Raw genomic sequence first — 14034 nt, 5'->3', positions numbered from 1 at the left:
TGTCAGGTGAAAAGAAGCGGCTGGCGACTCCACATGTATTGGAGGAGGCATGTGGTAGTCTGCAGCCCTCCCCGGATCAGCAGAGGGGGTGCAGCAGCACCAGGACGGCTCAGAAGAGTGGGGTAATAGGCCAAGTACAATTGGAAGAAAAAGGGAGGGAAAAATCAACAAAAAAAAAAAGATAATCATGGGTAGATGTCGATCTTAACATAAAGCCTTTGCAGAAAATTGGCTGCTGGGTAATTTTGTTCAGGCAGAAGAAGGTCGTTTTTCCAGCTTATGGCAAATAGTTTTTCCGCATCGTAATTTTTCTCATTTGCATCTCCTGAATCCTGCGGGCACAATTTGAGGGGCGTTCTTTTGCAGAAATTGAAATTTAGGATTTGGCAACAAATTCGGTTGTTTCTGGGCAGGTTTCCCTCAGTCTGCCTGGCAGATGGAGTGTTGTGGGATAGTTCCCTCTGAAAGGCTGACAAATAAACCCATCATGTTCTCAAAAAAAGACGAGGCTGTAGTCCATGATGCAGAAAGCTTGTTCTAAACACACATTGTTTTAAAAATGGCTGCAACAACACAGCTATTGGGCAATCTTATTCCAATGCAAAACAGACAGTATCCTCTGAAGGCTACTTGACGACTGTGCTAGAAATTTTTTGACAATATGTGTACAGTACTTAGTCGGTTATGACGTAGTGACAGTGTCTTGTGATACTGTAAATTAGTCAGCAGTCAAATTTGATTTGTATGAAGCATTTCTTTATTCACTTTGCATAAGAGAAAGTGTGTGGGTATATGTGTGTATGTAGAGGGTAAATATAGACTATGGTGAAGGTAAGGGCCGAGTACATGTGCTGTACTTACGCATTTATGTGACTGTGCGTACTTGTGGGTACCATCGAGGCAGGGTACAGATATTGTACTTGTGGCAAAGTTAAATCTGTTGTATGCTGTAATCAAAACTCCAACCTCAGAAATGTCAACATCCTCAGTCACTGTTGCATTAAAATCCCATTTTACTTTCCTGAACTGGTTTGTCCAGCCAAAGGTCCCGATCCGTGTGAACTGGCACAGAATCCGCGGTACCGGAAAGGCCCTACTCTTTGTTTCGATAACACGGACAACGTAAGTCCCTCCCAAGAAATGGGGGACGCTTTCATATTTTGTTCAGAACTGATGTGTTGCACAAATACTTTTTTTTTTAATTTTACCACATTTTTTAATTAAAAAGGTGCAACGTGTAGGATTTTCCCGTCGCACGGCATCACTGCTGTAGAAGAATGGAGGTCGAACAAAAATCTCAGAAACACCTTAGGGGCTTTGGGGATTTCGCCAGCTTGGCGTTTGTAGTGAAAGCATCACATCCAAAACAAAATGTGAGCACACTTACAGTTAAGGTCAAAATTATTAACCCCCTTTATGAAATCAAACAAAACCCTTAACTTTTCCATGGAAATGTCCATAACCAAAAGTGTTTATAGTTTAATTGCTCCCAAAAGAACAAAGACAAACTCTCCACTAAGCTTGATTAAGATATTTTACTGATGCGTTGAACTGAAACCAGAAAAACAAATGACAAGGCCAAATTTATTAGCCCTCTGACAATTAATAGTCAATAGTGTAACCTTTCTGACTCACAACTGACAACAACCTCTTATGGTAATTCCTAACTCGGTTGGCACATGTCACTTGAGGGATCTGAGCCCATTCTTCCATGGCACATTGTTCCAGCTCACCCAAATTGCGTGGTTTTCCAGTATGGACATTAACCTTGAGCTCCCACCACAGATTCTCAATCGGATTGAGATCTGGGCTCTGAGAGGGCCACTCCAGGACCTTGATTTTGGTGTCCTTCAAAAAGTTTTGGACTAACTTGGCTGTATGCTTCAGGTCATTGTCTTGCTGGAAGACCCAGCAGCGACCTAAAGCTAGACTGGCAGCAGATTTCTTTACGTTATCCTTCAAAATGTCAACATAATCTTCTTGCTTCATGATCCCATGCACCCGAACAAGGGTCCCTGTGCCTGAAGCAGCAAAACAGCCCCACAGCATTATGCTCCCACCACCATGTTTAACTCTGGCAACTGTGTTTTTAGGGTTGAAGGCCTCTCCTTTCCTTCACCAAACAAAAGCAACATCCATGTGCCGAAACAGCTCAAGGTTAGTCTCATCAGACCAAAGGACAGACTTCCAAAACTCATGCCCATGTTTCAGATGTTCACGGGCAAACTTCAGTCTGGCGCTGATTTGCCACTGTGTGAGCAATGGAGTTTTTCTTGGACGATGACCTCGAAGCCCACCACGATTAAGAGCCCTCACAACAGTCTTCCTTGAAACACGAAGTCCAGAAGAGGCCAGCTCAGCGCAACAATCATCTTGGCAGAGATCTGGGGATTGTTGTTGACATCTCTGACTATTTTCCTCTCCAAAGCTTTTGAAATCTTGCACTTTCGACCACGCCCATGTTTGTTTCTAACAGAATTTGTCTCCTTGTGCTTTGCAGTGATGCAATGCACAGCTGTTCTAGACACTGTGAAATACTTGGAAATGGCAGTATAGCCTTCCCCCGTAAGATGAGCATCCACTATCTTCTTTCTGAGTTCCACAATAATTTCTTTACTGTTTGGCATGATGAAATTACTTCTTACCAAGATATAAGAGTAGTCCCTCTCAATCAAGTGTTCAAGTGCCACTAGCCCTGTTCATTGGAGTCCCTTAAGTAAAGTTCAATAGTGACTGATTGCTCAGGTGTGGTTTGAAAGCTGATTGATTGGTCAGGTGTGTTTTGAAAGCAAAATATCACATGGGGGGGCTAATAATTTTGACCACCTCAATTTTCACTACATTTGGTAAAAGCAAACCTGAAGATTTATTTTACATTCTAAAATGTAATAAATAGGGGCCTTAACATTGATGAATGTTTTACTATATAAAGTTTTATGAATGATGCAAACATTGGGCAGAATTTTAGGAAAATGTTCCATAGTTCCTTGGCTAATAATTTTGACCTTAACTGTATCTTGTACACACCAAAGTTCTTCGCCATTCAAAATAACTAATTATAATGGTGTGTTGTTTTTTTGGCACATATCCCAGACACCCCGTGCACACGTTTGTACTCAGTGTGCTTGTTATAAGTTATTTACATGTAAGCATGGCTTTGTAGCAGATATAAGCCGTTAGCCTCAGCTAACCAGGTATCCAATGGCACAGTGGCGCAGTGGTCAGCACTGTCGCCTCACAGCAAGGTCCTGGGTTCGAACCCTGAGGTTGTCCAACCTTGGGGGTCATCCCAGGTTGTCCTCTGTGTGGAGTTTACATGTTCTCCCCGTGTCTGCGATGGGTTTTCTCTGGGTGCTCTGGTTTCCCCCATCATCAAAAAGACATGCATGGTAGGGTTAATACTCCTGTTTGTGCCCTTGAGCAAGGCATGGCAAGACGAACTGGAGTTGGTCCCTGGGTGCTGCAGGGCGGCCGCCCACTGCTCCTAGCTACAGATAGGATGGGTTCAATGCGGAGTGTAATTTCCCCCTGGGGATCAATAAAGTATATCAAAACCACAAAAACTTCCCATAGGTCCCTCCCCGACTCTATCAGGACCACAATCCTCCATTTTCTCCCAGCCGATCATTTCGGTATCATGTGGTTAATTTCTCAGCAGCTGTCATTTAAGACATCCTGCATGTACCTAACTCCTTTAACTCGCTACTAAAGTCACATGATGCACGTCCTTCGTCTTCTTTTCTCTTTCTTCCCTGAGCCACTTGTATGGTCTCTAACCTGAATGGCTGCTTCCCTTCAGTTCTCTCGATATCCGTACCACACGTGCACACATAGTTCCCACGCAGAGACGAACACTCGGCTGGTATCTGACTTGTGAATAACCAGAGTAAACAAACACTTTTTCTTTCTCCAGCAGTGCAAATCCCCTGCGTGTGAAACCTCTGTGCTGAACGCTTTATTTGTTTTCACTCTATAGTCGTTTTTATTTTTATTTCCTGTGTCGGAGTTTGCCGCTCTTATGAATTCGATGCTTGCACTTTCTCGCACACACATAACAGGCAAAACCCCCAAATCTCATGCACTAACTCTCTGGTCTGATGGATATCTCTGTCATGTACTAGTCGCTATTGCACAACCGTAACCTGGTTTTCTCCAGCTGTGTTCATGTTTGATTTCTAACGTGCTAACCGTGTGGAATGTTTGCTGCATGATTTTCTTTCTCTCTCTCTGTCTCTTTTTCTCCCGTTTCCTGTCTGTGAATGCCTGTTGATGGTTAGGATGAGGCCATGTGCCGGAGGAGCGCAGGCTCCCCATTGGCTTCCTCTCTGCTCATGTTACTGCTGCCACTGTCCATGTGCTGTCTCGGGTCAGTCCCATCAAGCTCGCTCGCTCGCTCTCTCTCTCTCTCTCTCTCTCTCTCTCTCTCTCTCTCTCTCTCTCTCTCTCTCTCACCTTCTCTTCATCTTATCCACGAGTGTGTTTGCATCCACACTGATATGCAGATCTTACCCCAGTTATGGTGATAACTGTGATTACTGACATGGTAAATGTGACCGAGTATGTTCACATGCAGTCATCAGATTTGTTAGGAGTCATCAGATCTGTTAGGAGTCATCAGATTTTTAGGAGTCATCAAATTTGTTAGGAGTCATCAGATGTGTTAGGAGTCATCAGATTTTTAGGAGTCATAAAATTTGTTAGTAGTCATCAGATTTGTTAGGAGTCATCAGATTTTTAGGAGTCATCAGATTTGTTAGGAGTCATCAGATGATGCCAATACTTTGATTACTGTGAACACATGTTGGTAAATGTACATATCGGTAATGTTTTTTTTTTTATAAATTCATTTCTGATTTTTCCCTTTTTCTCCCGATTTAGTGGCCAATCGATCCCTATTTTAGTTCAAACACCCACCCTCATACTGCATGCGTTCGCCAACTGCATCTCTCCAGCCGGCATTCTCGAAGGAGTCGCCTTGTCACTTTCATGACAAGGCGACTCCAGGCAGAACCACGGCTTTTTTCGACACACACAGAGACGCATTCATGTGACGAACACAAGCCGACTCCGCCCCCTCCCGAAGACAGCGTTGCCAATTATCGCTGCTTCATCGAGTCCGGCCATAGTCGGATCTGACGAGACTGCTTGGAGACTGCAGTTGTCCCCGGTCCCCAGTGGGCAACTGCATCGACATAAAGCCGATGCTTAGATCGCTACACTACCGCGGACCTTCGGTAACGTATTTACTCGAAGAGCGATGTCTACATAGTCTAGTCGCTCCACGGAAACTACTTATTACTACTACTACGTTGTCTTGGTTTGTAGCAGTCCAGGACCTGAAAAACAAATCACATGCGTCAAAAGATCGAAAGATGGGGCGAATACTCGGGGGTCTTAATCAGGTTTCGAGGGCGGCACGGTGGCCCAGTGGTCAACACTGTCGCCTCACAGCAAGAAGGTCCTGGGTTCGAAACCCCAGGCAGTCCCAGGTCCTTTCTGTGTGGAGTTGGCATGTTCTCCCCGTCTGCGGTGGGTTTCCTTGGGTGCTCCAGTTTCCTCCCACCATCAAAAAGACATGCATGTTAGGGTTAATACTCCTGCCTGTGCCCCTGAGCAAGGCAATGGGAAGAAGAAGTGGAGTTGGTCCCCGGGCGCTGCAGCTGCCCACTGCTCCTCTACAACAGGATGGGTTGAATGCAGAGAACACATTTCATTTGAATGTATGTACAAAATGACTAATAAAGAGTATTCTACTGAGTACCTCGATAAAGACCTCACCCTGATGACTTTGCGTATTAGATAACGGGGTCACATGACCATTTCAATAATCGCGGGGTCACATGACCACTTCAATAATCGCAGTATCACAGTAATTGGGGTTAGATCAGCGTATCAGCATGCAGGTAATCATACTCGTCTTACGCTCATCTCTGCTATCCCTCGTTTGTCTGGTACTCGCTCTCTCCCTCTCCATTTCACTCTTCATTTTCACTCATCCATCCCCTTCACTTCTTTTCACCTCTCCCTTTCTTTCCGTCCTCCCTTCTGTGTGTCTCACCGCCTTCCCCGCCGTGTGCCGTTAACCTCATCTCCTTTTCTTTCTTTCCACGTCGTTCACCTGTCGCTTTTTCTTTTGTTCCACCATCACGGTTCTCCCCCCCCCCCCACTCCTCTTCACCTTTCTCCGCCTCGCCCCTATTTCTCTTTCTGTCTCTCACCATCATCCTCTCCACCGCTCCCGACTTTGAACTCCCGACCACGCTCTCTGTATCTTTGTCCATCTATCTATATCTGTCTCAGCCAATAGACTCTCGCGTCCATCCTACGCTGACATCTGCTTACTAATCCAGACGGACCCCGACCCGTCGCTTCCTATTCGGGCCTCAAACACCCAAACGTTTTGTCTGGTGAATGTTTGTGAATTTTTAAGTATTTTCCCGAACAGAAACTGTATCAAGGCAGTCAGACCTTTATTTCCCTTGTAGTGTTTTCCAGATGCTAAGCTTTCGCAGACGATCAGGTCAGTTTCTGTCCAGCAGGGACGGCTCAGATTATTTGCATTCAGCCATCCGAAAGAAAAAAGGAAAGAAAGAAAGTTTTATCAACAAAAAAACAACAGAAATGTATATATATATATATATATATATATATATATATATAAGATGTCAATGAGATATTTTGGAGCTTTTTAGGATCTGTGACCTTCTCACAATCCGGCTTGAGATCTAGTTGAGGAGAGTTTAAAGCCCTGTTTCAAACTGGATTAAGGATTTACCGACAGGAAGTGTGATTTTTTAATCTGCTGTGTCCACAATTTTTACAAATTGGGAAATATTCAGAAATTCTGTAATTTGCCAAATTCAGTCATGGGAAGTGTCCTTGAAAAGTTCTAGAAATGGTTTCCGGGACCGGGTAAATTACAGTGATTACATATTTCATATAAAAAGTCCCTTAAGAATTAGGTTACCGTACGAGCCCTGGTAAAACTGACCCAGTTCGAATCAGGTTTAAGAGAATGTTATCCGAGACACGCCTGTCACACACTCACCCCCTCTCTCTGTCCGCCTCCTCTCCCAAACACCAGGAAGACGACTTTGGCTGTGGCGGAGCGTCCAGCCTGAGTCCTTCAGTCTGGCAGATGGTGGCGCTGCAGCTGGTTCTGCTGTGGGTTCTGACCGGCTTCAGACACCACGTCGTCCCCTCATGACCTCTGACCCAACAACGACTATGAACCCTCTTTATCTTACTACCAACCACCGCGGCAACCAGCATGTGTAACGCAAGCTGCCTAAAATGGCCAACGACTGATGAGACTCTTGACAAATAAGCAAAACAAAAAAACAAAAAACCAAAAAAAATCCAAACCCCCCCCCCCCCCGCCACTTCCCTCTTTTGATACCTTAATTTTTCAGGGCCTTCAGCCATCTCATTTCACCAACGGGGGCGGAGGGCAAAAGAGCGGAGAAAGGGAACGTCTGTTGGAAGATAAGGAGGTGATAAGAGAGAACTTGACCTTTGACCCCCACCCCATGAGCCCCAGCCAGCTGAGATTAGAAGAATCCACGGGGATGAAAATCGCCTGGCACGTTTTGAACTTTCTATCGGTATCGACGCCACCCAACCACCGACCGAGGCCACAGATCGAACTGCCTTACTTTGCCAGAGGAAGTGACTTTCTGAACCTGGATGGGGGTGGACGGAGGTGTGTGCGTGCGTGCGTGGGTGTGTGTGTGTGAGTGTGTGTCGGCGGCGGGGGGCTATGGTTCACCTAAGATGTTGAGCAGTTTTATTCAACACTGCCAGAAAGTGCTGCCCTTTGCAAAACACGCGATGTGTCGACTTATTTAAATAATTTATTGTGAATGGGTGTGCCGTGGCTAGTTAAAGAGTATTTATTGTTTCATGGTTCTGTTTTTTTAGCTGCCATCGCAATAACAAGCACTACATTTCTGCATTGCAAACTTAAGCCCTCGTGTCAGTCTGTCTGATACCGGGGGTGTCGGTGGCAGTGTGCTCTTTCAATATTGTTTTGAAGTAGCATTTTTTCATAGCACTTTGCCGCACCTCACAGCGTCTCCAAGGGTTGAATAAGCTGCAGCGTCTGTACCTCCACCCTGCTGTTCTCCTCATGTAGTTTAGTGCTTTCTGAAAATGTTCATGCTCGCTGAACGGCCCTGCAGCAACCGCCACGGTCTGCTGTGTCTCCAAGTGCGAGGGCGTTTCGGGTCGGTATGAAGGATCGGTGAAACGCCTGGCGGTCCTCCCAACTTGGAGTCGGATCGCTCCGACGGAACCTTGCTGCCATTACGCACATTAACCGACCAGATTGACCCCGGTCAGCTTTTGGTGTGTGTGCTTGTCGGACGAAAACTCCAGTGCCGTGTGAACTCTTGTGACCCAGACAAACCCTTTATCGACTCAGACCAGACTGTGCGGCCGCTGACTGAAAAGAGTGTTTATTGATAATTTATTTAACTATTTATTTGCTGTTTTTTTTTTTTGAAAGGAGTCAGGAAAGCATGCTACTGTTTTATTGCCACGATTTGATCGGATGATCAACGAATTGGGAGGGGGGGGTGTATCGGTACGGGATATGGGAGCATCTGTACCCACTGCTGCCTTTTTTCATGCTATTTCCTGCATTGCAATACAACATGCAAACGTCCAAAGGCTAATTTTGAAAACTGCTTTCTTCCCAACTATTTCAGTTTGTCTCCATCTTTTTATTTACCTTTAGACCATAACGGAGGTTTGTATTTGCAGTCGCTCGGTGGAAAACACAAAACGAGCTCTTTTCTACCCGCGATCATGCAGTTCTGAAAATGAGTTTAATTTCTCTCTACAGATATATTTATGAACTGCAATTCGCTCCAATTTGTGTTGAAGCTTGCTTCGCGCTGCATGCCCCCTCACTGCCCTCTCATGCCCCCTCACTGCCCTCTCATGCCCCCTCACTGCCCTCTCATGCCCCCTCATGCTGAGCTTTGCTTTGCTTGTAGACTCGAAAAAGGTTTGGTGCATTTTCTAATTTGTTAGATTATTTTCAAGGCTCAGCGTTTTCGGTTTTTCCCGATTTTCACCTAAAAATACCCAGATTTTTAAGCTGATTTTCACCCAGGTTTTCTGTTTCCACGGATCCAAAACGTGTTCCTGTTCATGTGAGGTTATGTAACAGTGTCCTCTTGTGGCGAAATTCAGCATTGCTGGATGGCTTTGAAAAATGAAAACCAAAAACGCTGAGCCTTGATTATTTTGAAAATACAGTACAGGTATAGATGTGCACATCCATGCACCAGTCAGCAAACTCATTCCTTCAGGAAAGAAAAGAAAAAAAAAGCTGCCAAATATGTAAGAGAATTACAGAAATGTGCCTCAAATTTCACAGGACCAAATCTGGACTCTTTTAATGTGCAGCGCTACCGAATTACCATCAAATGTACTTCACCTTCACGTGGGAGGATCGTCACATCTTTGTTTGGGACTCTGTTGCCTTTATTGACTTTTTGTCAGGGTGACCAAAAAAAAAGGGGGGGGGATGTGATGGTCTGATGGTTATGGAAACAACATGTAAATGATGTGCTGTCTGTTTTTACGTCACACTCGTGAGACGGAGGGTTAAACCAGGCCGACCCGACAAAAGTAAAAAAGAGAAAAGGCAGGAAGTTTAAAGAACTCAGTGGCCTTAATCCATCCATCCATTATCCAAACCGCTTATCCTAATTAGGGTCGTGCGGGATGCTGGAGCCTATCCCAGCAGTCATTGGGCGGCAGGCGGGGAGACACCCTGGACAGGCCGCCAGTCCATCACAAGGCCGACAGATTCACACCTAGGGACAATTTAGCCTTAATGTATTTTTTTTAAAGATTGCGCCCCAATCAGTACATTAATGCGACTGTAGCTGACGTTATTGTGTCGACGTTGATTTTTTTTTTTTTTTCGGGCTGGCAAAGTGTAATGTAGCGGATAATGACATGAACTGCACAGTTGGATAATTCACATTATTGCCTGTTCCAGATAATTGACAATCTTAAGTGTTATCATTTACTGATGACTCACGACTATTTGTTATACCTCAGTTAGTTTGCTGCACGTCACCGCAGTCGTCCCGTCACATTCAGCCGTCACTTCCAGCAAACACACTGAGATATATCCTGGCAGGAAACCCTCCGGTCTGGTCTGTGTCAAGTCACAGACCGCATGATTTAAGCCTGGCGGTCTTGGTCGTGATACTTATCTCCCTCTCACAACACTTTACTGAATTATACGATGACAAATTACACTCCTGTGTCATGATCAGTAATGTCAGGACCCCCCCCCCCCCCGTTTCCTTTCTGGCTGTTCCTTCAGAACTCAAAACCAAATAAATGCCTCTTTGTAAAAGCCAGGTTAGATTCCCAGTTGTTTTTTTGTTGTTGTTTTTTTTAAAATCACATCACTGGCAAATCCGCCGCTCGCGCCGTCACTTAACCGCCATCGTCTCAGTAACTCTACAGGTCGTCTGAACCATTGGTTAAAGGCAACGTCCTCCTCTGCTCTTACCTATAATACTATGACAATAACGACGTGGTGACACTAACATACTGGTATTTATGATCCCGAGTATCTACTAACACTGAACACTATCAAGTGCCATAGGACTCTCTGATTCACTGATAGAGAATAACCTATTATCATACTCTAATATTTGTGCAATGTTAATGAGACTGAAAAGTGCAAGTCTAATGAATTGTTTTCCCAGTGCTGCATGGTAGTGGCTGACAATGACATGAAAATATATAAATACATATATGTATCCCGTGTGCTCCTGCTTAAGTGTGTGATGTTGGGAAGCATAATACTCTGGTTGTCTGGCATTTGTTCCTGATATTGTTCTGGTATGATCAGCTATTACTGCCTTGCTCTTGGGGAGACAGCATTTGGCTCTGCCCCGATCTGAACGGGACTGCAGAAGGAAACCTGACTGGACGGTGTGACGTTCCAGCACAGTTGATCTGATTGGTCAAAGCCTTTAGCGGACCACTCATATTAAGTCAAACCGGGTGCACACTGCATGGATATCGAACGAGTGGGCAACCAATTCTAAAGAAAAGAAAAACAAACGCCAAACATATCCATCTCTGTCACCGGTTTTCTGGCGAACGCACCGAAGCCTGCTAGAAATGCACTTGAAACGTTGCCAGATGTCCCCACGCCACTCTGTTAAGTGCTAAAATCAGATGCTGTCACCTCAGGAATTCAATATAATCAATGTGACTGGAAATTTTTTTATTTTTATTTATTTTATTTTATTTTTTTATTTTTTTTGATGCTGTCAGTGCTCTCATTATGGACCGTGTGGGTTTTGGGCTATTTTTCTGGACTCTTCTTGAGGATTGCTTCATGTGTGTTGTAAATGAAGAGTTCAGTTTACCTGCACTTCTTAGGCAGGATGATTGACAGGCCTGTCAGTCAATCTTTTTTTTCAGCTGCCTGTGGTTTTAAAGCAGGCCATTGGTGGATGGATATATATAGATATATCCATGGAAACCCCCCTTTGCTAGATGCCCCTCCTCGATCGGGTCTCGGCGGGCCTTTCTGTCAATCTCCCTCGATTGTGCTTTAACATGTTACACTTTCATGGAACTCGATTCTCCAGAATCAGTCGTGTAAATGAAAATTTGTATAATACTGATCTTGTTCTCAACAGGAAGGAGAAAAGAAAGAAAAAACTGAAATGTTTATAATCCAAGGGAGGAAAATGTGTTTATTCATGTGCAAGCAAGGTATATTCAGAATAAACGTTTATATAATTACCATCTGTTGCCTTGCATCCACTCACAGTTCTGGCAGTGATTTTGGTTTATGGCAAAAATATCTATCTTTGGTTGTTGTTGTTGTTGTCGTTTCCAGTAGTAGGTTGTATTTCTGTCCCGAACATTTGTCATATTGCCAGAATCAAATTTCCCCTCTGGATGTGTGTGTGTGTGTGTGTGTGTGTGTGTGTGTGTGTGTGTGTGTGTGTGTGTGTGTGTGAGAATGAGAAGGAAGCTTCGGGAGTCTGCGCTCCTCGGTCCCGCAGTGACTCAGAGCAGCCATCAGAGAGGAGAGTTGACATCCAGCCAACATTAACAATGTCCAGGAAAAGAGAGGCAGGGGAGAGGGGGGCCTCCCTATAGTACCGCTCTACTCCTTGCTATGGCATTCAGAGGGGGGGCCTAGAGGACACGTCCGGGAAGAATGACCGATGATGTGCCTCCCACCGTAGATTCACGGTAATACATACCTGTCCTCCTCTCCCGTTGCACGCTGGTCAAATTGTGTGCAACTTTTCTGACTTTACACTTGAGCCTGAAACCAGCTGCTGCTCAAGTCCAGATTCCGAGAGCCACTGGGCCTCACTGCCCCCCAAAGACAAACTACAGCCTCATTTTACTCCTTTTATTACAGACGTTAAAAAACACGGGATACTGCGAGCCCGCCGAGAAAAGCCCAAATCCTTCAGCTGCTCGGGGACATTATAAATGAGCCCAATTACAACGTCTTTGGTACTTAGGTTTAATAAAAAATGGTCTTTATTGTTGGTAGCACAGGTGGAGAATGACCATACGGAGAGCCATAATATGAAATTACATATTTTATAGACCCCCGTGCTCGGAAATTGATTGTAACAATGTCACCCAAAGTTTTATGAAACCGTTTGGTGTTGCTTTTTTATTTTGGGTTTTTTTCAGCCAAGTAAGACTGGCTATAACCTCACAACCAACAGAAGAGGTCAAAGTAATATATATATATATATATATATATTTCAAAAATAATCGACATTGTAATTTGTGTTAAGGTGGATGGGCCAATATTCTCAATTTTACAGTGAAATGGCACTCTTGGCAAACGCACCGTTGTGGATGACCTTTATTTCCAGTGCCACAAAGCCCAGCATGTAGTCCTAATAAAGTCCTGAAGTTCGACTCGGTTTTACTCCACACGCAACAGCGGCTTGTGCAGATTTCCTTCCTTTCCCTTGAATGAATATTTCATGAGGGGCTTTGCTATCGTCCTCACAACCGGCCCCCTCTAAAGGACAACACTCTGTCTTCCTCGGACCATACTCTTCCCTTTAACCGCTCCTTTCCGAAAATGTTATTCCCCGTCTGACATGGATGACTTGTGATGTCAACAGCACATTGTGGATTTCCTGCCAGAGGTTCTGGATTTTGTGTCTGGCAACAAGATGACCCAGTTGGTTTACGTTGCGAGGTCACTCCTGTTGCGTTTTTGATGGCTATCTTAAGTCTCCGCTCGCGGCGCTGTCAGTGATTGATATCTGCTGGAAAGCACCCCCAAAGTAAACGCCCTATAGAATAAATATGAAATGTTTATTGTGAAAGTAATTGCACTTGTTAAGTATTAGCAGCCCTCTCATTACATCAAACCCCCCCCTCCCCCTAAAATGGTAAATGGGCTGCATTTATATAGGGGCTTTTCTGGTCTACCCACCACTCAAAGCACTTTACGATGCATGCCTCACATTCACCCATTCACACACACGTTCATACGCCGGTGGAGGAGGCTGCCATGCAAGGCGCCAACCTGCTCATCAGGAGCAGTTAGGGGTTCACTGTCTTGCTCAAGGACACTTTGACACGCTCTCTGGAGGAGCCCGGGATCGAACCAGCGACCTTCCGATTACTAGACCACCCGCTCTACCTCCGCCCAAACAGCCTTCTCCCAAAAATGGCCTTTTCCGACTTAGCACAACCATGGGGGGGGGGGGGGGGGGTCGGCGACATATCGCTGATGTAGGTGACTGAGCCTCTTTGTGCTGCCTAAAATGAGATTCCATATGCTTCACCTGGAAAGGTTGCACGGCACGCCGCTTCATTCACATGCACGCACCGAGCCAGTGCGCTGCTCCCAGACGCACGCCGGCCTCTTCCCTCCATACCGCGGCCCACTCTCATATTCCACGCCACAGCAGATTAGGGAGATATGGCTTCTGCATTCGGCCCCAGCTATTCCCCGAGAGGCTCTCCGTCCGACGACTGTTTTAGAGATAC

The 14034-nt window shown here is 45.1% G+C and overlaps 1 protein-coding gene across 1 annotated transcript in view; it reads left to right on the top strand.

Annotated features, from left to right (window-relative positions):
• cacna2d1a (calcium channel, voltage-dependent, alpha 2/delta subunit 1a) overlaps window positions 1-11794 on the top strand; it is a 152827-nt gene extending 141033 nt beyond the window's left edge. The window contains 2 exon segments of the mRNA XM_056275601.1: window positions 1040-1122; window positions 7085-11794. Of these exon segments, the coding sequence (XP_056131576.1) occupies window positions 1040-1122; window positions 7085-7207 (206 nt within the window). The 3' untranslated portion in view covers window positions 7208-11794.
• The last annotated feature ends 2240 nt before the right edge of the window (window positions 11795-14034 follow it).

This window comes from Lampris incognitus, chromosome 3 (genome assembly GCF_029633865.1).
Source record: "Lampris incognitus isolate fLamInc1 chromosome 3, fLamInc1.hap2, whole genome shotgun sequence".
Taxonomy (NCBI): domain Eukaryota; kingdom Metazoa; phylum Chordata; class Actinopteri; order Lampriformes; family Lampridae; genus Lampris; species Lampris incognitus.
Note: the sequence above shows the minus strand (reverse complement) of the source record. Positions and strands in the feature narration are given on the sequence as shown.